Source organism: Humulus lupulus, chromosome 9 (assembly GCF_963169125.1).
Source record: "Humulus lupulus chromosome 9, drHumLupu1.1, whole genome shotgun sequence".
In the NCBI taxonomy this organism is placed as follows: Eukaryota; Viridiplantae; Streptophyta; class Magnoliopsida; order Rosales; family Cannabaceae; genus Humulus; species Humulus lupulus.
In genome coordinates this window covers 163559384-163583390 of record NC_084801.1, presented here as the reverse complement: position 1 = coordinate 163583390, position 24007 = coordinate 163559384, and the positions used below count along the sequence as shown (strand labels likewise).

General features: G+C 37.3%; 4 protein-coding genes across 8 annotated transcripts; 1 reads left to right on the top strand and 3 right to left on the bottom strand.

The window, feature by feature from the left end:
* The first annotated feature begins 300 nt into the window (after positions 1-300).
* On the top strand, positions 301-14019 carry LOC133800900 (protein DETOXIFICATION 44, chloroplastic). The gene is made up of 13 exons (XM_062239007.1): positions 301-668; positions 782-906; positions 989-1147; positions 1241-1383; positions 1565-1700; positions 2301-2397; positions 2512-2612; positions 3658-3821; positions 4198-4269; positions 4407-4523; positions 12374-12469; positions 12553-12674; positions 13474-14019. The coding sequence occupies exons 1-13, from the start codon at positions 406-408 to the stop codon at positions 13535-13537; spliced, it is 1659 nt and encodes a 552-aa protein (XP_062094991.1). The 5' UTR covers positions 301-405; the 3' UTR covers positions 13538-14019.
* A 108-nt stretch (positions 14020-14127) lies between these two features.
* LOC133800901 (ethylene-responsive transcription factor ERF034-like) lies at positions 14128-16431 on the bottom strand. Of its 3 annotated transcripts, none has more exons than XM_062239009.1 (2): positions 15855-16431; positions 14128-15684 (listed from the first exon to the last, which is right to left on the bottom strand). In XM_062239009.1, the coding sequence occupies exon 2, from the start codon at positions 15651-15653 to the stop codon at positions 14589-14591; it is 1065 nt and encodes a 354-aa protein (XP_062094993.1). In that variant the 5' UTR covers positions 15654-15684; positions 15855-16431; the 3' UTR covers positions 14128-14588. The 3 variants fall into 3 exon arrangements, with proteins under 3 accessions (XP_062094993.1, XP_062094994.1, XP_062094995.1); XM_062239010.1 differs by having other exon boundaries at positions 15866-16431; XM_062239011.1 differs by having other exon boundaries at positions 14128-15591; positions 15866-16422.
* A 525-nt stretch (positions 16432-16956) lies between these two features.
* Positions 16957-20159, bottom strand: LOC133800902 (uncharacterized). Of its 3 annotated transcripts, none has more exons than XM_062239012.1 (3): positions 19136-20159; positions 18743-18840; positions 16957-17333 (listed from the first exon to the last, which is right to left on the bottom strand). In XM_062239012.1, the coding sequence occupies exons 1-2, from the start codon at positions 20024-20026 to the stop codon at positions 18784-18786; spliced, it is 948 nt and encodes a 315-aa protein (XP_062094996.1). In that variant the 5' UTR covers positions 20027-20159; the 3' UTR covers positions 16957-17333; positions 18743-18783. The 3 variants fall into 3 exon arrangements, with proteins under 3 accessions (XP_062094996.1, XP_062094997.1, XP_062094998.1); XM_062239013.1 differs by lacking the exon at positions 16957-17333 and adding an exon at positions 17353-17692; XM_062239014.1 differs by lacking the exon at positions 16957-17333 and adding an exon at positions 17714-18531.
* A 2828-nt stretch (positions 20160-22987) lies between these two features.
* Positions 22988-23458, bottom strand: LOC133800253 (uncharacterized). Its single transcript, XM_062238207.1, has one exon. It carries the CDS (start codon positions 23456-23458, stop codon positions 22988-22990), a length of 471 nt encoding a protein of 156 aa, XP_062094191.1.
* Between the last annotated feature and the right edge of the window lie 549 nt (positions 23459-24007).

Below are 24007 nucleotides of genomic sequence, written 5' to 3'. Positions count from 1 at the left end.
GAACTTGTACGTGCATTGTAACCAAAACTCTAATACTTTGGTACTAAACTTGTACTATTGTACTATTTTCTTTTTCATTCTTCATTATTTCCCTTTATAACCTTATGTTTCAAGCATAACAAAGAAAAATTGACATAAAGCAATACAAACGTACAAAACTTGGAACATTTTTACAGGGCCCATTAAGAGCATTTTGTACTATTTAGGCCCAATAATGATATTTCCAGTTCCGCGAAATCTAAACCGTTAAATTCGTTAGGATAGGAAAATTAACAAAATTAATAAATAAAAAATTTATCATTGCCACACGCTAGATTCATCAAGATTCTTATTTCCTTTTCTGAGTTCCCAAACAGATTCCCTCTCTTTATTATTATTTTTTTTTTCCTAGGGGAAAATTCAACGATGGCGTTGAGTTTCTCCCTGAAATTTCTCTGTTTGCACACTGTACACACTCACAAAACCAATACATTTTCGAAATCGCAAACCTTTGGCCGAAACCCTATCTGCGCAGTTCGTCTCCGGAACCGTTCGCTGCTTAAATCGTCGCCTCAGAAGAACTCCACCACTTCGAAAGAGCCTGAACTCGAAATCACGTCCGGGGATGATGACACGCCGCCTCGACTGTCGTCTTCCGATTCCGCTTTTTCTCGCCTTCATCGTTTCAGGTTTGCTTCCTCAAACACCTTCATTTCATGTATTGAGCTATTCTTAGTCCTTTTTTTTTGTATGTGTATATATACATATATATTCATATAAATTTATAATTGGTTTGTTGCAGTGATGGGATTTTTAAGTTTGATGGCCTCTTGCCGGAGATATTGTCAATTGCTTTGCCTGCTGCTTTGGCTCTAGCTGCTGATCCCATTACGTCGTTGGTTGATACAGGCTTTGTTGGCCATATAGGTATGGATGTTATAGTTATATACTAGTGTGTTTTGTTAATTATGTGCTAATGTGCTTGTTTGGTTAACTATTACTGCCGTAGGGTCTGCTGAATTGGCTGCGGTTGGGGTGTCCGTTACAGTGTTCAACGTGATTGCTAAGTTCTTTAACGTTCCATTGCTCAATGTCACTACATCTTTCGTTGCTGAAGAGCAGGCATCTGTTAACAAGAGCAATGAGAATTTATCCCAAATTGGTTATGGTAATGAAAACTGGGGAATTTGTGACATTTTAGTGCGTTCTTTATTTGACTTGCGAGTAATGTTGAAGGTGTTTTGGTTTATGGTTGTGAAAGATTTCCAGGGTGAACGCCAGAGCAAGACATACCTTCCATCAGTATCGACTTCATTATCACTAGCTGCTATTATTGGCATTGCTGAAGCTATCGCTCTCTTCCTTGGCTCAGGCTTCATTATGAATATCATGGGTATACCACCTGTATGTCAACCTTAGCCGTTTACAAGTTTCCTTAAGCATGAACTATTTCTTTGCCTTTTTAGATGGAAAAAAGTAGCTTTTAGTGTTGCGTGCTTGTATTTTAATTTTCCTTATTGAATGTTGATTCACTCAATGGTATGGTAATTCATTATAACTAGTTTCTTTGTGTGCTTGAATCTAGGATTCACCAATGTGGGTACCTGCTCAACAATTTCTTACCTTAAGAGCCTTTGGTGCTCCACCAATTGTAATCGCACTTGCTGCACAAGGCACATTTCGTGGATTTAAGGATACAAAGACTCCTCTTTATGCAATTGGCAAGTGTTACACCTCTTCTTATCCCTTTTGTGGTTGTGAATTCAACGATCCAATTTTAGATTTTTGATGTTACTGAACTTTACTGTTAGCTACTTACACGGCCTGTGCAACTTATTTGGATCTTAAAGTTTCTGTCCAATTTTGCACATGAAGTTGTCGATAATGTATTGCTAATGTCTTCTTTCTGTTGTGTTTAGCAAAAGAATATTGCTTGATGAGAAATCAATATTTCAAAACTTTCTGGAAATAGTGATGTAAATACAGCTGACGGTGATCGTAGTGATAGCCTAAGGACAGACTTATGATTCTGGAGTATCAATTAGGCATTGGGCTTTGTTTTGTTCAGTTTCTGTTTGTTGAATAGGATTATCCATTTTTAGTTTTTGTTTCATTAGTGTCATAAGTAGCATTTTGAGATTACCTACTTCATATGGCATCTTTTAATTGGTTTGAGTTTTGGAATTGTTGAAGACTGGAAAATCCTTATTTATTATCTCCTTTTATTCTTATTCTACTGTCAGTTTGGTTCTGAATTGACCTTTCTTTTCAGAAGTATAAATTAATTATTTCAATGACTAGTGTTTTTTCTGGAATCTCAGTTGCCGGCAACCTGCTTAATGCTATATTGGATCCAATTTTAATATTCAGTGTTGGACTTGGGATTGAGGGTGCTGCAATTTCTACTGTGATTTCTGAGTACGTCAAGTGATGTGGTAAACTTTATTTAAGTAACTTATTTTCAACTTGATCTCTGACTTCAAATTGTTATGACTTTTTCCTTAACTTTTTCCTATGTGTGTGTTTCACCAGATATTTGATTGCTTTTATTCTTCTTTGGAAATTGAGTGGCGAAATGTTGCTAATCCCTGCTAACATTGATGGGAGAAGAATTTTCAAGTATCTCACATCTGGTATGTTCTCTGCCACCTAAGTATGCATAGTTGATATTGTATTTCATTAAATAAAAAAAATGGTACTTCTGACATATGACAATTATACAGTAAAAAGGTACAGTGAAAATTATTAGGTTTAAAATGATTGAAGGACACAATGGTTTTGTGTATATGGAAGAAAGTTATTCCTGTATTAACTTTACAAATGTAATGATTGATGATTGCTGAGCTAGAATGTAAGGATGATGTCTTCTCATTTGTTATAACTTGTCTTTTTGTTAATAAATACAATTTTACTTCAAATTTTAAAAAAGAATGAGCTAGAATGGAACAATTTAGTTTTTGCATATGTGAAAGCTGAGCATTCTTGGATCTTAGGACTTGACTATTCTTCTGAATCTAGATCTGGTAAACAGTTTTGTTTTATAAATCAACTACCTTAGTGACGCAAAAGCAGCTTCAAATATCATATACAATATATATGCATGTATATGTAAAAATTGTAAGAAGACAGTAATAGACCTTTGCATCTTCTCCCAAATGTCTATTTTATATCTTCAGGGGGAGATTAAATTCTTATAGTGGTCTCATGTGCACTCATGGGGTTGAAAAAATAGATTCAATTGCTTTTGTTCTCCATAATAGTGCATGCAGTAGAGATTATGTCAATGACCCTATAAATTGTAGATCTGTTAACATAAAGGATTATCTTATTGTTTACAGAATCAAGTTGAATTGAGAATATGGGGCTATGTCCAAACAGGTCAAAGAGAATGTATAATTACGGATTAGAATGTCATGAGAATGTTCAATTTAGACATGTTGTAAAAAGTGAGAATGTGATCAGTTTGACACTTAGATTGATGTACTTAAATAGAGATATATCTATGCCGCATATATTTTGAGTTGATCTAGTATGCATATTTCTTACAAAATCATATATTACTATGATAATGGTTCAGATATTTTTTTTATTGATGATTAAGTGCCTATGTATACAAATGTGTTTGTTATGTACGCCTTTTTCTGTTAACTTAAAACATACTTGTTTTGTATTCTGTAGGCGGTCTTCTTGTTGGTAGAACCATAGCAGTGCTCACACCTATAACACTAGCAACATCCATGGCAGCTCGAGAAGGTCCCATAAATATGGCCGGTTACCAAATTTGCACAGAAGTTTGGTTGGCAATATCTCTGCTTACTGATGCTTTGGCACTTGCTGGTCAGGTGTTGTATTTTTTACCCTGAAATATAGTTAGGCAACACAACTTATAAAGTATCAACTAGAAAAAGGAAGAAAACAAATCTTATTAAATTCTGCAGAGCAAGTTATAAAATTTCTCAAAAATATCCTTGCATTTATAAAACAAGCTACTCTCTCTCTCTCTCTCTCTCTAATATTACAAACAACAAGAGCTTTGAGTTTAAGATGAGACTTTATAGGAAGATAATCAGGCAGTTGATTATTTTAAAAGTTAAGCACATAATATCTAAGTGGAAGGATTGTAATATTTGATGAATGGTAGACTGTCAGAAGCATTGCAAATTCTAATCAAGATTTGATAGATTGCAGATTCTAATTATTGCATGGTGTTTCTCTCAGACGCTTCTTGCTACTGGTTATTCCCAAAGAAATTATGAACAATCTCGCCGGGTGATTTACAGCATTCTAAAGGTTAACAAATTCCACAGCTTTTTTTTTATTTTATTTTTTATTTTTTGTTCATTTGCAGTCTTATCTACTCCTTCCTTTCTACATGGGATTTTTTCTTTTGCTGACCTAAAATATCAAGGTTACCATGATTTGAGCAGATTGGCTTTGTGATGGGAACGGGCTTGGCCATTATATTATTTCTTGGGTTTGGTGCATTTTCAAGCTTATTCACCACAGATTCAGAAGTTTTGGATGTTGCCTTGTCTGGTTCACTGGTAAGGGGAAGAATATATTTGAGCAATTCACTAGTTGCACACCTAGTGATGCATTATTTAAATATATTCTCTAATGACCTATTGGTATATTTATGGGTTGGGCCACTGATTGTCTTCTTATGCAATTTCATTATACATGTAAGAGTTGCAATTAGAGGTCTGTTAGGTATACTTAAGGCCAGTGGTAGAACCTGAAATAAATTTCAGAGGGGGCCAGGTAATAATCCTGAACAAATTGCTCAATAGCAGGGTCAATTTCATATATATAGATTTTGTTTCCTCTTTTTTTTTTGGTGGGGGGTGGGGGGCATGCCACTGCTTAAGGCAAGGTCTGCACCTATGTGCTAACATATATATCATCTGGGAGATGTGATTGATTAATTGTATTACTCTATGAAGTTCCCAGGAATTGCTATATGCCAATAGTAGATGAAGCTTCTAGGAATTATTAGATATGCCAAATAGTTGAGGTGTGGTCAATAATGGCAGCGATGAGAATGACATCCGTAAACTTGTTTACTTGCTAAGGAGTTTGTGATGATTTATTATAAAGCAAAGTACATAGAACAATCTTTTCTTCCAGGACATTTAGTTTTTTTAGGGTTCTTGGACATTCTTTTCCTAGTATAATATAATAATTTAGTATGGAAAAGTTAGTCACAAAATAAGCTGGAAAACTAAAATAGTACAAAAAGGATACACGAAGTGACCCTGATCAATACCATGCTTATATTAAGTAGAGCTAATGTACTGAAGTTACTAGCACACCTCAACATTAGAAAGATTGAGATAAGAAGAATGCTAGGAAGTAAGCGATGGGGGCCACTTCATACTGGAGCCAGAAAGTTATCCATGTAATTGGCTTGCAGATGGGTATCTTATGATTATGATTTAGATAAGTATCAAAATAGTTGAATATTTATTATTCCCACCATACTTGCTTTTTGTAGAAATATCATCAAAAATAGGACTAATTATTAGGTAGAAATATTGTAATTAATTCGGTATCATCACAGCTAAAGGATCTGAATTAATATCTTTTATTTTATGTGTATATTGCTTGATTCTAGGACTAATTAGTTGACCTAGGTAGCTGTCAGACTTATTCTGATTTGTACAACTTAAAAGCTGATTGTATCTTTCATCCTATATATAGGATATTGTTTGTAAAGGGAACTATATCAATGTACATTTCTACATGGTATCAGAGCAAGGTTTTCTGAGACCTCTCCTTCTCTTAGTTGTCTTCTTCCTGTCCATTGAAAACCGACCATGGCCACCTCAACTGATCCCAAGACCACTGATGACAATTCGGCCATCTCTGAAATTTCCAAAAATTCCTTTGAACCTATTTCCCATCAATATGAACAGCCTAATCTTCAAATCACCATTCATAAATTGAATGGTTAAAACTTCCTCCGATGGTCCTGATCTGTGACCTTGTATCTCACTGGTCGTGGTCGTTTGAGCTATCTCACAGGTGACTATTAGGAAGGGACTAAAGTATGACATCGTCATAAAGAGAATGGCTGGGGTGTTTGTAGGGATAATTAGGTTGTTAGAGAATTATATATATGAGAGAAAAAGGGGAGGAAAAGGGAGAGTGAATTGTAGTGAGCATTGAGCTCTTGGGAGGTCTCCAGGTCCCTCGAAGTACCTGGGTTATCAGTTGTATTTTACTTTCTATTCCAGCAAAAATATACAGTAGTTTGGCTAATTGACTCTCTATATTGAGCTTTACTGGTTTTGGTTCCTATCAATTGGTATCAGAGCTAGTCCGATCCACCATGGGAGTAGGCGTAGATGTTGTGGATGAGGAAGATACTTCCTTTGTTGCATCAGTTCAGCAAGCGCTAGCCTCAATTCCACCCGACCTTAACAGCCTCGGTCGGATGACCACCAAGCTCGACATCATGAATCGATTGCTGGTCCATCTCCTTCAACACAAGGGACTCGAAATGCTGCCACGACCAATGGAGCTAGAGGAAGAGGAAATGGTCAATCAAGTAACGGCGACTAGGATCATAGACGAAAACTCCGAACGCACCAATGGCCTCATTCACTTTGGGGAAAAGGTGAATTCAAATATCAGTAAGGTGTCCAATACATTCAAGTCACCTGACAAGGCCATTATAGTTAGGAAGTGGTCGTTGATGCTTCTGAATTTGTGGATCGTCGAGGCAAGTGCATCGATCACCATCACCATCGAGATAGATCGCATTTGCGCTATTCGCAAGCCATGGATCTGGACTTGTGTCCTCTCATTACGTCTGCAACGCCGATTCGACCTACACCGACGCCAGAGAAGAAAATCTCCACTCTGTCAAATACCACACATGACAGTGTTTTCTTCAACTTGCCTTCTCTCAGTTGGCAAGGCCAGTTTGTGACCCGAAGTTCCTTAGCCTTTGTCCACGTTGGGGGCACTCACAACTCATTGTCGGACGAGCTACACTACCGAGCAATGTCGGCAAGGTCAGGGGTTCCACAGTTTCTGTCCAAATGGAGTGGACACGATCTATGGGTTGGAAACCGATGCTCTGCTCATGCTCAAGATGCAGCCCAACTGCATTTTTATTTTGTTGGTCTGAAGCTCAACATCATGGGCCCTAGTAAGCATCAAGCCCAATATTTAGGGCAAAGCTTACAAGCCCATGTGTCATCTTATTTGAGTGTAGGGAGAGGAAATTCTATTCAGAACCCTACTATTGCTTTTGACGAATTATTTCATCTCTTCTTGTCCACTCACCAGCTCCAAGTCTCTCAATGGCAGAAGGAGGTATTGCACTCGTCGGATCTGACCTTTGTTTTGGGAGTCATGGCGGAGATTGCAGTGCAAGGACGCATGGGGTATTACTTCTGAGTGTGGTTATTTTACTGCAACAAATGGAACACTTACTAAGCTGGATTTTTGATAAAGGGAGAAGAATCAACATTTGGGAGTTTAGGCAAGCTTCCAGAAATCATTTTGGGCAATCAACCAGGTTTTTTGAAGTCATGCATTTTCGCCAATATAATTCGTTATTAGAGAACCAGATGTTGCTCACTTTTCGTCACCTTGAGAACAAGGTGACTTCGGGGAGGGGTGTAATGTTAGGAAGGGACTAAAGTATGACAGCTGTCATAAAGAGAATGGATGGGGTGTTTGTAGGGGTAATTAGGTTGTTAGAGAATTATATATATGAGAGAAAAAGGGGAGGAAAAGGGAGAGTGAATTGTAGTGAGCATTGAGCTCTTGGGAGGTCTCCAGGTCCCTCGAAGTACCTGGGTTATTAGTTGTATTTTACTTTCTATTCTAGCAAAAATATACAGTAGGTTGGCTAATTGACTCTCTATATTGAGCTTTACTGGTTTTGGTTCCTATCAGTGACGTGTCTGCACTAGCCTCCACTGATCCCTCCTTCACCAAATGGACCTCCGAAAATTCCCTGATCATCTCCTAGCTTGTCAACTCCATGGAAGCTGACATAGGCCGAACCTATCTATTTCTCTCTACTGCGAAAGAAGTGTGGGACTTTGTCAAAGAAACTTTTTCTCACCTTCTAAATTCGGCTCAAGTGTTTGAACTCGAGTCCAAACTTCAGGACCAAAAGCAACAGGCTCTTTCTGTAACTCAATATTATAGTATTTTGTGTAATCTTTGGCAAGAAATTGACCTGTTTTGTGGAAGTGTTCTGATGATGCATCTTCCTACAATAAAATGTTTGATCGAGAGAGACTATTTGATTTTTTGCATGGCTTGAACCGGGACCTAGATGAAGTTCGTAGTCGTCTCCTTGGAAAGTCTCCTCTTCCCTTGGTTCGTGAAGCCTTTGCTGAGGTTCGTCGTGAGGAAAGCCGCAAAAGGGTAATGATGGGACCCCTTCAAACCACTGAAACAGATCATTCCGCCCTTGCTGCCCGACGACCCAATCCCAATACTAATTCTCGTGGGCCACAACATGACCATCCCTGGTGTGATCATTGTAGTAAGACAAGCCATACAAAGGCTACTTGCTAGAAAATCCATGGTAAACATGCGGATTGGAAGCCCCGAAACAGAAATAATGCTTCTGGAAACAATTTTGATGGGCGTGCTCGTACTGCTGCACAACCCTCGTCGTTTCCTTTCACACCTGACTAGATTGCTCAACTCCATCAACTCCTTAACACTGCTTCCGCATCTGATCTAAAGGCTTCCTCTGCCCCAGGTACTTCCGCTGCACTTACTGTTCAAACCACCCCTTGGATTATTGACTCTAGCGCATTTGATCATATGACTGGGCAATCACATCAGTTTACCACTTACAATCCTTGCCTAGGTAACATTAAAATAAAAATAGCAAATGGTTCTGTTTCCACTGTGGTCGGTAAAGGATCTGTTTTTCTTTCTCCTACTCTTACACTTAAAAATGTTCTCCATGTGCCAAATCTGTCTTGCAATCTCCTTTCCATTAGCAAACTTACCCTTGATCATGGTTGTCTTGCTAAATTTTCACCTATGTGTTGTGATTTTTCAGGAAATGTCCTCGAGGAAGACGATTGGGAGTGCGAGGGAATGTAGCGGGCTGTATTACTTTGAAGTTGATCCGCCACCTGCTCAAATTAATAAAAGTTTGCATTTTGGTTGTACTGTTTCTAGTGATTTTGATATCATAAGATGGCATTATCGTCTAGGACATCCTAGTTTTCCCTATCTAAAACGTCTGTTTTCTAGTATGTTTCGAAATAAAAATTTGAGCATGTTTAAGTGTGAAGTATGTCAATTTGCAAAGCATACTCATACTGTGTTTCACTTTCGCCCTTATAAAGCATCTCAACCATTTACTCTTATTCATAGTGACATGGGGCCATCCCGTGTTACCAATCCTTCAAATACTCGTTGGTTCATCTCTTTCATAGATGATCATACACGCTTAACTTGGGTATTTCTTTTAAAAGAAAAATCTGATGCTGCTGCCATTTTTAAAAAATTTCACTCCATGATTAAAAACCAATTTCAAGCTAATCTTCAAGTCTTCCACACAAATAATGGCACTGAACATCTTAAAAGATTATTTTCTCTCTAATGGCATAATCTACAAAAGTTCATGTGTCAGCACTCCTCAGCAAAATGGGATAGCCGAACGGAAAAATCGGCATTTATTAGAGGTTGCTAGGGCTCTCATGTTTACTACTTCAGACCCTAAATATTTTTTGAGGGAAGTTGTTTTAACAACGGCTTATTTAATCAATAGAATGTCGTCTCGTGTCTTACAACATCAAACTCCAATCTCGTTGCTTCTCAAAGCTTATCCTCAAACTCACCTTATATCTGAAATTCCACTCAAAACGTTCGGTTGTACCTCCTATGTTCATGTTGTAGGTCTGAATCATAGCAAGCTTGATCCTCGTTCTCATAAGTGTGTTTCTTGGTCATTCCTCCACAAAAAAAGGTCACAATTGTTATAATCCTATCACCTGACGCATGCATGTCTTTTTAGTTGTTACATTTCATGAAGAACAATCTTTTTATTTCAACACTTCGCTTCATGGAGGGACTGATAGGGATGCTCAATGTTGGGATACTTGTCTACCAATGATAGGACCTGAGTTTGGTCCACTTTCTGATCCAATTTCAGATCATTCTGATTCGATTTCTAATCGTATTTCTGCCATAAACTTTGAAACTATCAGACCTGAAATGGAAAACGAAGGCCAAAGGGATTCAGACAATGAGTTGCTGGTTTATACTCGGCGACGGGGCAAAACTCAAGTAATACAGCCAGCTAAAGACCCTGCATCTCATGAATCTGAACCAGCGACAAATCCTATTGTAAGTAACTCTTTGAACACCATCTCACCTGATTCTAATTCTAATCTTGAGTATCCTAGTGGATAGAATTAGATCTGCCCATTGCAAAAAGAAAGGGAGTTAGGAGTTGTACTCTACATCCTATATCTAAATATGTGTTCTACAGCAGACTCAAACCAAAGTTCAAAGCCTTTGCTGCCAAAATCGAGGAAGTAATCATTCCAAGGAATATTGAGGAAGCTCTTTCGATTCCTGAATGAAAGAAAGCAGTTGATGAAGAAATGGGAGCACTGGAAAAAAATACAACTTGGAAAATTGTTGTCCAGCCGAAGAACCACCATGTGGTAGGATGCAAATGGGTATTTTTTGTAAAATACAAAATACAAAGTTGATGGCACTGTAGATCGATACAAGACAAGACTGGTGGCAAAGGGGTTTACTCAAACATATGGGGTGGACTACACAGAATCTTTCGCACCAGTAGCAAAACTGAATACAGGAAGAATTCTATTATCAGTAGCTGCCAATCTCGACTGGCCATTACAACAACTTGATATAAAGAACGCCTTTTTGAATGGAAATTTGGAAGAGGTGGTGTATATGAAAATCCCGCCAGGTTTTGAAGGAAGATATGGAAAAGAAAATGTGTCACTTAAAGAAATCTCTCTATGGCTTGAAGCAATCACCACGTGCATGGTTTGAGTGGTTCAATCAAGTGATTAAGAAGCATGGGTACAAACAAGGTCAATCAGATAATACATTATTTTTCAAACATTCAAAAGATGGTAAGATTGCACTTCTTATTGTCTATGTGGATGACATGATTCTAACTGGGAATGATCTTATTGAGTTGGAGAATCTTAAAAAATTGCTAGCTCAAGAATTCGAAGTAAAAGATCTAGGTCAAATGAGATACTTTCTAGGTATGGAGATTGCAAGAACCAAGCAGGGGATTTCAGTCTCTCAACATAAATATGTTATTGATTTACTCAAAGAGACAGGAATGCTTGGGTGTAAACCAGTTGCAACACCAGTGGAACCCAAAGGAAAGTACAAACAGGTGATGAAAGAGAAACCATTGGACAAAGGGATGTACCAACGGCTGGTGGGAAAATTGATATATTTATCCCATACAAGACTTGATATTGCATTTGCAGTAAGCTTGGTTAGTCAGTATATGCACAGTCCTTTGGAAGAACACTTGGAGACAGTCTACAGGATATTAAGATATCTGAAAAAGACACCAGGAAATGGTCTATTGCTCATACAGAATGAAGAGAGGAGTGTAGAAGCCTTTACAGATGCTGATTAGGCAGGTTCAATTGATGACAGAAGGTCTACATCTGGATATTGTACTAAGGTATGGGGGAAACTGGTTACTTGGAGGAGCAAAAAGCAACATGTTGTTGCAAGAAGTAGTGCAGAAGTTGAGCTTAGAGCTCTTGCTCAAGGAGTATGCGAGTTGATCTGGATTAAACGTGTTCTTGAAGAATTACAACTTCAAAAGACAAACCCTCTAAAACTATATAGTGACAACAAATCAACAATCAATATAGCACACAATCCAGTTCACCATGATAGGACCAAGCATGTGGAGGTGAATCGTCGCTTCATAAAAGAAAAAATAGAAGAAAAAGAACTGTGTTATTTATGTGCCAAGCAAAAAACAAGCTGCTGATTTGCTAACTAAAGTTATATCAAAGAAAAGTTTTGATGAACAAGTGTGCAAGCTGGGCATGTGGGATCTGTATGCTCCAAGCTTGAGGAAGGGTGTAGAAATATCATAAAAAATAAGACTAATTATTAGGCCGACATATTGTAATTAATTCAGTATCATCACAGCTAAAGGATCTAAATAATATCTTTTATTTTATGTGTATATTGATTGATTGTAGGATTAATTAGTTGACCTAGGTAGCTGTCAGATTTTATTCTGATTTGTACAGCTTAAAAGCTGATTGTATCTTTCATCCTATATATAGGATATTGTTTGTAAAGGAAAATATATCAATATACATTTATTCTACACTTTTTATGACTCGTGGACCTTATACTGCTTGGCATATTTGATTTGCAGTTTGTTGCTGGATCCCAGCCAATGAATGCATTGGCATTTGTTATTGATGGACTCTATTATGGAGTTTCAGACTTCAAATATGCTGCCTATTCCATGGTACGTAGCTAATCTTATGGGAAATTATGAATCATTTAGGGTGATATGTTCTTTTACCTCATCATTTGGTTTTCGTTGTTTAGGTGTTTGCTGGACTGATTTCTTCTGTCTTCATTCTGGCTGCTGCTCCTGCATTTGGTCTTGCTGGAATCTGGGCTGGGTTGTTTCTCTTCATGACATTGCGTGTAGGAGCTGGATTTTGGAGGTAATTTGGATTTATGGTCTCCTTTTACTTCTACAATTATTTTATTTGTCTTTTGGCAAGGACGTGAGGCCATATTTTATTGGGTAATTGGTGGTATAAATAACCTAATGTTTGCATTTTGTTAAAGTTTTATACTAAATTTTTTTAGCGGCAAAAATATGCAATGATTTCGTTACTACTTCTGTTTTTTCTGTTAATTGCTAGCTTAGCAGATATGTGTCCAGCTAATTATTGAAATTCACAAAGAGGCACATATCAATAATGAACTGACACGCGTCCACTGAGTTAGCAATTAACAGAGGAACTGGTAACGAAATCAATAATGAACTACTACTTGTTTACTCAATCAGCAATTAATAGAGAAAAATAGAGGAACTAGTAACGAAATCACTGTTTTGATAAACATTAGGTATTTTTGTTGCAAAAAAAAGATTGGGTATATAACTACAACAAAGTGAAAATATTGAGTATCTATACCACCAATTATCCTATTTTATTTAAGTGCTTAAATATGCAACTAAAGAAGAATATGCTTTTTTCTATGTTTCACCCATGCTTTGATGCGTGAACTTATAAAAAAAATGTTCTATTCATTGCCTACTCCTATAATGAAACTCTCTCAGCTTAACTACAGTCCGAAAACAATGTCATGATATTCATTACTTTTCAATACTTGAACATCAAGTAGCTTTGTGGCCATAACTAGTCCCTTAAATTTTACGCACCTGGAACTACCAAATCAAAATGCTGTTCTTCTATAACCTTGAACATTTTCTTCATAACAAATACTTCCTTTTAGGTTGAGCATGAAAAATGGACCTTGGGAAAGGATATGGGACACACCAGAACTGGAAAGTGAATGAGATGTGCTGGAATGTTCGTCCATGAACTTGAAATTCTCTGATTCTTGTGTTGAAGTGGTTGAAATTGCGAGACTTGTAATTTCTTCTAAGCTCGGCCCAACAAGTAGCTTTAGCTTCAACACCATTACACGAGTTGCATCATGGTGTGTTCAATGACCTGATTTTTTTGGAATCGGTTGAATTTGCTTTTAGTGAGGTTCTAACCATTTAGTTGCACAATTGGGCAATTGAGGAGTTTCAAAAACCACTTGGTTTGCCTTCCTTGCGAGGTTTTTGATTCTTTTTGCACTATTGGTGTATATATAATTTTTATACTCTCTTTAGCAGTAGCTTCATATCGATTATATACCTTAAGGTACTTGTAATAGAAGTTAGAACTGCCATATATGAATTGTAAATACTTCGTAGAGATTTTGAGACGATTATGCTAAATTCTCTTGTAGAGGAGGAAAAAAAGTGAAATTGCTGGGTATTAGGAAACACATTATGGGTATCATTGCATTAACTTAGAAAATCATTTAGCAAACTTCAGTTTAAAGGTAAATTGGTGTCACTTCAAAAGTTTAATTTATATGAATTTCATCGAGGACTAGACTAACTTTCATCTTTATAGTATTTTCTTCAAGACATATTTACATTTTCATAGTTCATACTGTTACTCCTTTGTTTTACATCCAATTATGTATTTCTTTCTTTTCTTTTTGGACTCAACCCATGCTTGCAATAACAATTTTCAAATACAAAATAACCCTCACGAGTCAGATTTTGTAAAATAATTTTCATACATCCTTCTATCAATGATAGTAAGAAAAAACATCTATCAACAATAAAATAAATAAATAAATAAACAATATTCATACTATCAGGAGAACCAATGCAATGCTTCTATAAAGAATATCATTTACTATACTACCCTAAAACTCTATTTACTCTTTTTGATTGTTTGCCAAAATCTCTGCAACTTCTTCACCATGAATATACACTGAAAGGAAGCTTGAGAAACAAGAAACACCAAGAGCATCTTGATCAAAATTCTTCACCAACAAATGGATCATTGATTAGGGAACCATAAGTGAAGTTTCTCTTGTTCTTCTGCTAAACCAAAATCATAACCCGGAGTCAAGAAATCAAAATCGTAGCCGGGAATCAGTTGTGTTTCCTCCATCTGATCTAAGCTCTTAGAGAGGTCAGGATCTCTAGCCAATGTTTCAGTAGTTGCCCAATTTTGTAAGTAATTATCTCTTCTTGATGAACCGGCAGAGCCACAAAAATTGTCAAATTTCTCAACCATATTAACATCATTTGCAGGTTCAAAATCTCTAACTGAGTAGTAACCAGTATTACTACTATGTCCAGTTTGCAAGCAAGCATAATTATCAGAGCAGTCATTGCTTATCATAATATCTTTAACATCCATCTCCATATCTTCATTGAGAGTCATAGTACCAGGTTCTGAGTTTTGAGCAGCTTCAGATAAATAATCCCCACGATTCAACTTAGTATCCCGGAAACAGTCCTGTTTTTCTAGTGATCTCTTAACAAAATCAGCTTCTGCAAAACCATAGTTATGCTTCATATCTAAGTTTAGCTCCTCATCTTGTTCTGTTTCTTCTAGCTTGCTGGAAGGGAATGCATTGCTTAGTTCCTCAGTTGAATCCACAGCCGGGCTTTCGGGGAAGTTAAGGAGTGCCACTGGACCATACATGGCTTTAGCAGCTTCATCATAAGCCCTAGCAGCATCAGTGGCAGTGGAGAAAGTACCGAGCCAAAGCCGGCTTCCTTTCTGATTAGACTTAGTAGATCCATTGTGGGGTTCTCGGATTTCAGCAACCCACTTCCCCCAAGTCCTTTGTCTAACTCCCCTGAAATAAAAATCTAAGTTTTCAGGCCCTCCTTTTCCACGCATACAACCCTTTTTGGAGCCTTTAGCAGGAGATTTGAGGTTCCCTTTTCCATTTTCTAATGAAGAAAGTTGATCGTTGTAGTTCTTCCACTTTGCTAGAGTATCCACTACTGATTCACTTCCATTTCTTCTCTTCCTAGGCTTTTTGCTCCTGAAATCAACACAAGACAGCTCTGTCAAAACCTTTTCTATCTCAACATCAACTGGTTCCATTGAGTTTTAAGACTTGGCTTGAAAAATGAACCTGAAAATTAACATTAAAAAACCACGTCTACACTACACTTCATTACATATGGTATACACAACAACGTAGAAAAAATTGCACAAGAGAGAGAATAAAAAAGAAAGAAAAAAACCCACCACACAACAAGAAAAAATAAATAAAACCATTGAAAGAAAAAGCTAAAATATTACCATCAACTTACTTGTTAGAAACCTCACTCGCCATATTCAAGTGTTTATTCTATCTCAACAAGTACTCTGGGGTTTTAGGAAATAAGCCTATCTTTTTCTCAAGAGGGTTTTATGCAGATTTTGTTATTATGTTTATATATGATCTCTCTTTCTCTCTCTATATTTCCGTTTTCATGGGTTGGTGTAAAAAGGGTTTAAAGAATAGTTGTTTAGAATTATATATATCACATTAGAGAGGTCGTGAAAAAAAGCAAAGCAACAACAAAGCTGAAATGTGAACAGTGTTAAGGACGAAGGACGAGGAAGCAAGTTGAGCTTCGTGTGTTCATCGTAAACTGCAGCAGGAAACAAAAAGCTTGTGATGATGATGTATTTGCTGAGCTACTCAATATTTATTAATGCTTTCTCTTCTCTCTCTCTCTCTCTCTCTCTCTCACTTTTTTTTACTGCAGCCGCTATTTTCTTCCAGTTTCTTTACTTGTCCACCAAGAAGATTCCCACTTGGGATTTTTAATGATATAATTCCAAACTTGCCCTCGGTTTCTATATTAATAAACATTTTGATTATATCAAGAAAAATTTACAAATTTAGCAGAAAATACTTCATTGCTAAGGAATAAAAAATTCACGAATTTCATTATGAAAATTAAATTGCAAGAGAAGGGATTCAGTGGGGACTAGTATAAATAAATAAGCGAAAAACTTGTTGTACAAGGGAGTCATTGTCCTTTGATTCTGTGGACTTTTGGACCCCAGAAAGATATGATTGAATTGAATTGAGTTTTTTCAGGCAGAGAACAATATGGGCACGCAAGTCTATTTTTGACCATTTGACTTCTTCTTACCCAAAAGAATGAAAAGTAATAATAATAATAAAATAGATAAACAAGATAAAACTTATATGTTTGGATTATCTAGAAACCGTGTTGTTTATTGGATTTTATTCTTATCCATTTCATTAAGATGGTAATAAGTGATTAAAAGTTACATTATCTCTCTCTCCCTAGGTCAACTTGTAATCAAATTTTCTGGCTTTTTATTAAGTGAATTTGTTAATATCAACACGATTAGACCAATACCAAATGTGTCTGATAAAGAAGGATAATAGAAAAGGAATATATATATATATATGAGAACAAAACAGTGTACATTATGGCTTTCTTTTTCTCCTCTTATATAATACAGATTGATTTCTAAAGAAAATAGCAAAAGCATGAATGATACAATAGGACTTATGATGGTGTAGGAAACTGCAGATGTACTTGGAAGAAGAAGGCAGTACAAGGATTACCCTTACCTTCAACTTCAAGGGTAACAAATTATCTGAAATATCTGAACTTTGAGAAGTAATGTACTAAGCTCTGCAGTTTCTTGATATTTTTGTCCTAAATGGCGCCAAAATCGTCCCACTGTACCCGGTGCAAAGTACTGATTCCCGAACTATTTAACTCATCAACAACAGTGTCTGATCACATCTGTCTGCATTGATTGATTCAACAACAAGAATAAGTTAAGATGCAGAAAGCTGTAATGTGGACTGTCTGAATTTCCAGAATTGAAAGGCAACGAAAAAGTCTAGCTTATCATATGATAAAGGAAAGTGAAAACTTGCAAACAATTTGACAACACTGCAGTATATTTAGGCAAGTTATACACTTGTGTGCTTCGAGAACCAAATCAATAAGCAGGTTTTCCCCACCATAGAACAAGGTTTTCCCAATTCTATAGTCAATCCGTATTGAAATATTCTATAGTAACTAGATGCTAGGATGGCAAATCTGAAAGCACCATCCTCGTAATGTGGCCACCAGTAGACTGGAAATTGGACATTCTCAAATCTATAAAAGGAAATTGTACAAGACTATAAAACTTGGAGGAAGCAAATATAAAGAATATATGTTATATGGAAGTGAGGGAATTGTTGAAAGACACTAATGAAGAGAGGGATGAAGAAAAGAATTTAGGAAGAAAAAGCCTTTGAAACAAAAGTAACAGATAAAAGAATGTAGTGTTAGGTTTACAGAGTCAAAATGTGATTGATAATATATATTTCAATATGCAGAGGTGGCATCAATGTTAAGACATGAAATTCAACCACAATACATTTCTTACAGGGAAAAACCAGAGAGAATTAAGATGATGAGCTCAAACAGTAATGCGTGGCAAGAAACAAGATATATGTAAAGAGAGTTTTCATGGGAAAGGGGTGTGAGACACTCAGGGTTAATGTGTTCTCAAGATAGCCTATAGACAATGGAGATGACTAATTTATAGATGCAACTATTGGCCTTACTTAGAGGTAATTCCCAGATCATACAAATACGGTAACTTTTAAAATCCATTCCCTTCACTCTCCTGTGAAACTCTTTTGTTTGTATCCCTCCATGTCCACGCACCCTTGCCCAAGAAACAGAGTTATATATACAACACAACCCAAAAAATCAGTCAGAAGTGGATGATTATACTTAGATGTATGCTCTCTCCTGCACTGGCTTCTGTGGGAGTAGATTTAGACCCCCGCTGAGCCTGAACTACGACTCTTACAAACTCTGACCATCTCCGGACTACCTCTCTTCCAGAGCCTCACAACACTGATTAATATGATAATTGTCGATGGAACCATAATGCTTTTAGATAATGGAAGAAATTTGTTCAAACACACTCTCACCATCGTATGCTGGAAATAAAGGACCAAACACTAAATTAACACCTCTAACATGCATATGACTCCTTCCTGCCATTTCTTTTAATCAAAACACTTGTTCATTTTCAGTTAAAGTAAAAAACTGACTAAATGTGTCCATTAAATTGTGGTTGTCATCTTAAAAAGACGAATAATTCACCAATGTAATGGCAGATAAATTAAAGTACAAAGGAAACCAAATTACCTGATAAAACCAAAAGAACGCCTCAAGTAAGAGCCAATCACCTATTCCAATCCAGGAAACCTAGCAATTTTGGACTTTAACTTCCTATTGAGATTTTCCTGCCAAATTCAGAGAAAAACAAAAAAGACATCATCTTAGTCTACAAAGACAGCAAATATCTCTCTACATTTTCCTTTAAGTACTAAACATTTCAGATATTTCTACTCACAAATAATTATGAAAAATAGTAACTAAAACCCATATGAACAATAGAATCAGATTAGCAACAAAATAATCCAACTTTGCACAAAAACATAGAATCCCAATATTGAAGAACAAGTTCTACCAAATTAACAGAGTTTTCAGCAGCCATTACTATGGAGAACAAATTCTTAGCAATTAACTAGCTCTCACCTGTTCAAGAACCTTAGCCGAGCTCTTCTCCACAAGCCTCGCCAAATTCTCAATTTTTGCAAGCATTTTCTCGTACACGTCCTCAACGCCATTAGTATAATTCACGGCTTGCGACCCCATAAGCCTACTCAGTTCCCCAACCTCCAAACCCTCGGTGCACATATCCAATTCCCTCTGAATCTTCGACACCTGTTTTCTCTGTCCTAAAGTCTCATCGTGCCTGTCCTCCCTCATAGGCGAAGTCCTCAGCTCGCAGGGTAAGAGAGGCAACGGCGAGTTGGGGCTGAACGAACCGTAATTGCCTCGAAACGCAGGTCCAATGTTAACAATGTCGATCGATTTGGGCTCAAACGACTGGGCTGAGGTCCGGAACTGGTAAGCCCTGTACTCGTGGGTATGAATGGGTTGGTCCAGAAGCGGAGAACCAAAGAGGATGAAGACACATGAGGCGAGATTGGTGGCGATCGGAGCGTCTACGACGGGGATAGAGAGATCGGTCTTTGAGGAGAGAGAAGCCATGACTGAGAATTCACGGATAGAAGGTCGGAGCTGGGTTTTTCTGCGACCGGAGAACCAACCAATGAGCGTGCGATGTTGATCTGAACCGGCGAGTAGGCGATTGAGAGCCTGCGAGTCGATTCTGCCGGCAGAGTCGTAGAAACTATTGATGGTACCGGAGCAGATGAAACCGGTGACGGTGGCGACAAAAGGAGAGGAATCGGAGGTCGGAGTGGTGGAGGGGAAGTCGTCGGAGAGATTGGAGGGAGTGATGTGATTGACGTGGCCGAATAAGAGGCCGTCGACGGCGCCTGGGGAGAATGAGAAACGTTGGATGAGAGAAGCGAGGGTTGGCCCTGATATTGCTATCTTCTGTAGAGGAAGGTCGTCCATGGCGGCCTGAGAGAGAGTGAGTTGTGAGTCGAACGAGTTGGTGGTGGGGGCGAGTTTGTCAATGGAGATGAAAATAGCCCAAAAGAGAAACCGAACCCTTTTACTACGTCGTTTTCAGGCATTTTAAAGTATTTAAAAAAAAAAAAAAGATCGAAATCATGGTGTGACAATTCACTCTCTCCGAGCAGTTAAAAAAAAATAAGTGGGGTACTACTAGGTACTAACAAATCTTTTATGTGCTACAAATTGTATGCACGATAATTTCTATAATTAAAAAAAAAAATGTTAGGCATATTAAAATTTTAAAATGATGTTATTTTTTGGCACTTTATTTAAAATGTCATTTCTATTTCTTTATTATTTTTCACTTCTCATTACTCTCTTCTCTCTTTCCTCTCTCTCTCTCTTATTACACTCTCTCTCACCTTGTAGCACCACCAATACCACCATCATACTAAATATTGTATTTCGAACGGATTTGAACATGATTTTTGAGTTTTTTTTTGCGATTTTTTTCAGATCTGAAACTCTGAAATCTGCAGAAAATCGACATTGCTCGATGGTGCTTGATGCCAGCTCGATGAGACCTTCAAAATCATGATTTTTCATGAAAAAATGACTTTGCTAGATGGTGGTTCGATGGTAGCTCGATAGTGGCTCGATGGTGCTCGATGCAATTCTTGCAAGAGACATAATTTTTCACTCGGGTGTCCGTTTGGGGTGATTTTTTTTTATTTTGGATATTTTTTCAAGATCTACACGTTTCACAGGTTCATATGCACATTTGTGAAGTGTAACACTTGTAAAAAATACAAAAATGCAAACATACCTCATGTTTAAGACATCTTTTGGTATATTTTTAAGTTTTAAACTTCCCAAATGTGTATATGAGCATGTTAAACGTGTAGATCTTGAAAAAATACCATAAATAAAAAAAAATCACCTCAAACGGATACCCATGTAAAAAATTATGTCTCTTGCAAGAATCACATCGAGCACCATCGAGCCATAATTGAACCACCATCGAGCAAAGTCATTTTTTCATGAACAATCTCGATTTTGAAGGCCCCATCGAGCTCGCATCGAGCACTATTGAGAAACCATTCGCTGGGCCCTTCAAGATCGAGATTTTCATAAAAAAAATGACTTTGCTCGATAGTGGTTCAATTATGGCTCGATGGTGCTCGATGTGATTCTTGCAAAAGACATAATTTTTTACTCGGGTGTCCGTTTGGGGTATTTTTTTTTATTTTTGGTATTTTTTCAAGATCTACACGTTTAACATACTCATATGCACATTTGGGAAGTTTAAAACTTAAAAATATACCAAAAGATGTCTTAAACATGAGGTATGTTTGCACTTTTGTATTTTTTACAAGTGTTACACTTCACAAATGTGCATATGAACCTGTGAAACGTGTAGATCTTGAAAAAATATCCAAAAAAAAAAAAAAATCACCCCAAACGGACACCCGAGTGAAAAATTATGTCTCTTGCAAGAATTGCATCGAGCACCATCGAGCCACTATCGAGCTACCATCGAACCACCATCTAGCAAAGTCATTTTTTCATGAAAAATCATGATTTTGAAGGTCTCATCGAGCTGACATCGAGCACCATCGAGCCACTATCGAGCTACTATCGAATCACCATCGAGCAAAGTCATTTTTTCATGAAAAATCATGATTTTGAAGGTCTCATCGAGCTGGCATCGAGCACCATCAAACCACCATCGAGCAAGGTCAATTTTCTGTAGATTTCAGAGTTTCAGATTTGAAAAAAATCGCAAAAAAAACCCAAAAATCATATCCAAATCTGTTCGAAATATAATATTTAGTGTGGTGGTGGTGTTGTGAGGTGAGAGAGAGTGAAAAGAGAGAGAGAGAGGGAAGAGAGAAGAGAGAAATGAGAAGTGAAAAGTGAGGAGGAAATGGAAAGGGCATTTTGGGTAAAGTGCCAAAAAATAGCATTATTTTGAAATTTTTAACATGCATAGCATTTTTTTGTAATTATAGAAATTATCAAGCATACAAATTGAAATTTCCCATTAGGAACTACGAGATATTATGCATATTAATACCTACTAAATTTTCATATAAACACTTATAACTATTTATCTCTAAAATATGTTATTTTGTAATTATTAGACTCAATTGCCCCTCCCATTAACGTCATTCATTTCTCTCTCTAAAACTATATCTCAAAGGTTTTCTATCCCTCCTTCATTCTCTTCCACGATGGCACCACCACAACCACTACCACCACTCCACGCTACCACTGCCATTAACATCGTCCTCTCCATTGAAGCCACCAACATCCACAATTGACGACCTCACCTCCACCAACATGAATCATCGAAATTGCTTGTTCTACACACAAATTTTAAGATTTTACATGATATAATCTTGTAGTTCTCGAAAAAAATACCAAAATTAAAAATAAAAAAAAAACATCTAAAATGGACATTTGAGTGAAAAGTAGATAAGCGAGGGATCCAAGGGTCCTTTGTAGGGTGAATACTTGCCCCATCACCTACTCTCCACCGAAGGCCCAATCTAAGAGCATCATGGCCCCATAAAATACTCATCCAAACAAAAGAGACTCCACTCTTACCTTGAACACACATAAAATCATCATTTTTGAAGTACTTGGCCTTTAGAACACGAGCCATGAGACATGAAGGGTTAGACAAAATACGCCAACCTTGTTTTGCCACCAAAGCTTGGTGAAAAGCTTCTGTATCACAAAACCCGACTCCACCCTCATTTTTAGGCAAACCAAGCTTCTCCCAACGCTTCCAATGCATTTTATGCTTTTTATCAGTAGAGCCCCGCCAAAATCGAGCCACCAAAGCCTCAAGATCATAACAAAGAAATTTTGGTAGTCTAAAAATACTCATGAGTATGTGGGGATTGAAAGAGCAACCGACTTGATTAAGATCTCCTTGCCTCCCCCTGACAACTATTTACCTTTCCAAACTTGGAGACGCTTCCACACTCTGTCTTTGATGTCCTGAAAAATGATCTTCTTCCTACCAACCATAGAAGGGAGCCCCAAGTACTTGGCCATTTCAGAACAATCCTCCAACCCTGTAAGTTGCTTAATAGCATCCTTAGTGTCATGGTCCACATTGGGACTAAAAGTAAATGAGGATTTTGCCAGATTCACAGACTGCTCCGATGCGTGTTCATAAATAGAGAGAACATCCAAAAGAGCATGACATTCCTCTACCGAAGCTTTACAGAACATCACACTATCATCTGCAAAAAATAGATGACTGATCCTCAGCCCGTAGTTGCATGAAAACCCTGTAATTTTCCCATCTTTTTCCACCTTACTCATCAGACACGACAGCCCTTTCGCACAAATAGGAAAACGTATGGTGAGAGTGAGCAACCTTGACGCAACCCTCTCGTAGAGGAGACATATCATTGACTTTGCCCATTGATGATGAAAAAGAACTAGGGGGATTTAATACTTCTAATAACCAACTCCCGCCATTGCAAACAAAAACCCATAGCCTCCATCACCACATTTAAAAAACCTCACTCAATGTGGTCGCATGCCTTACTCATGTCCAATTTAACACTCATCCAATAAGTTGAACATATTCATGAAATAATTCTCAATGATGCTAGTCAAGTCGTTAGGGTCCTCCCTCAAAATCCCATCAAAATCTTTAAGTCCTTTAATCTCATTTCACTTATTTCGGGCACAAGCTTTCTTATGGAATAACTTTGTATTGCGATCACCATTAGCCAACCACTCTGTTCGCACACGTTGACGCCAGTATGTTATTGGAAAAGCTTATACATGTTCTTGTTTATTTTCATGTAAATCTAATATTAAACACATTAATATAAGACAACCTAGAACATGTTTCTATAATTGAATTCAAACATAAATAATGATAAGAACACTTACATTATACGCAGCGGAATGAATGAGTCATTCCTTCAGTTTCTCTAACTCTTGTATCAT

Excerpts from the sequence above, each read along its gene's own strand:
- LOC133800900 (XM_062239007.1), top strand. The coding sequence starts at position 406 with ATGGCGTTGAGTTTCTCCCTGAAATTTCTCTGTTTGCACACTGTACAC. Across the intron at positions 669-781 it reads TCTCGCCTTCATCGTTTCAG|TGATGGGATTTTTAAGTTTG; the intron begins GTTTGCTTCCTC and ends GGTTTGTTGCAG. Across the intron at positions 4,524-12,373 it reads TTGCCTTGTCTGGTTCACTG|TTTGTTGCTGGATCCCAGCC; the intron begins GTAAGGGGAAGA and ends TTTGATTTGCAG.
- LOC133800901 (XM_062239009.1), bottom strand. The coding sequence starts at position 15,653 with ATGGAACCAGTTGATGTTGAGATAGAAAAGGTTTTGACAGAGCTGTCT.
- LOC133800902 (XM_062239012.1), bottom strand. The coding sequence starts at position 20,026 with ATGGACGACCTTCCTCTACAGAAGATAGCAATATCAGGGCCAACCCTC. Across the intron at positions 18,841-19,135 it reads CGGCTAAGGTTCTTGAACAG|GAAAATCTCAATAGGAAGTT; the intron begins GTGAGAGCTAGT and ends TGAATTTGGCAG.
- LOC133800253 (XM_062238207.1), bottom strand. The coding sequence starts at position 23,458 with ATGATATGTCTCCTCTACGAGAGGGTTGCGTCAAGGTTGCTCACTCTC.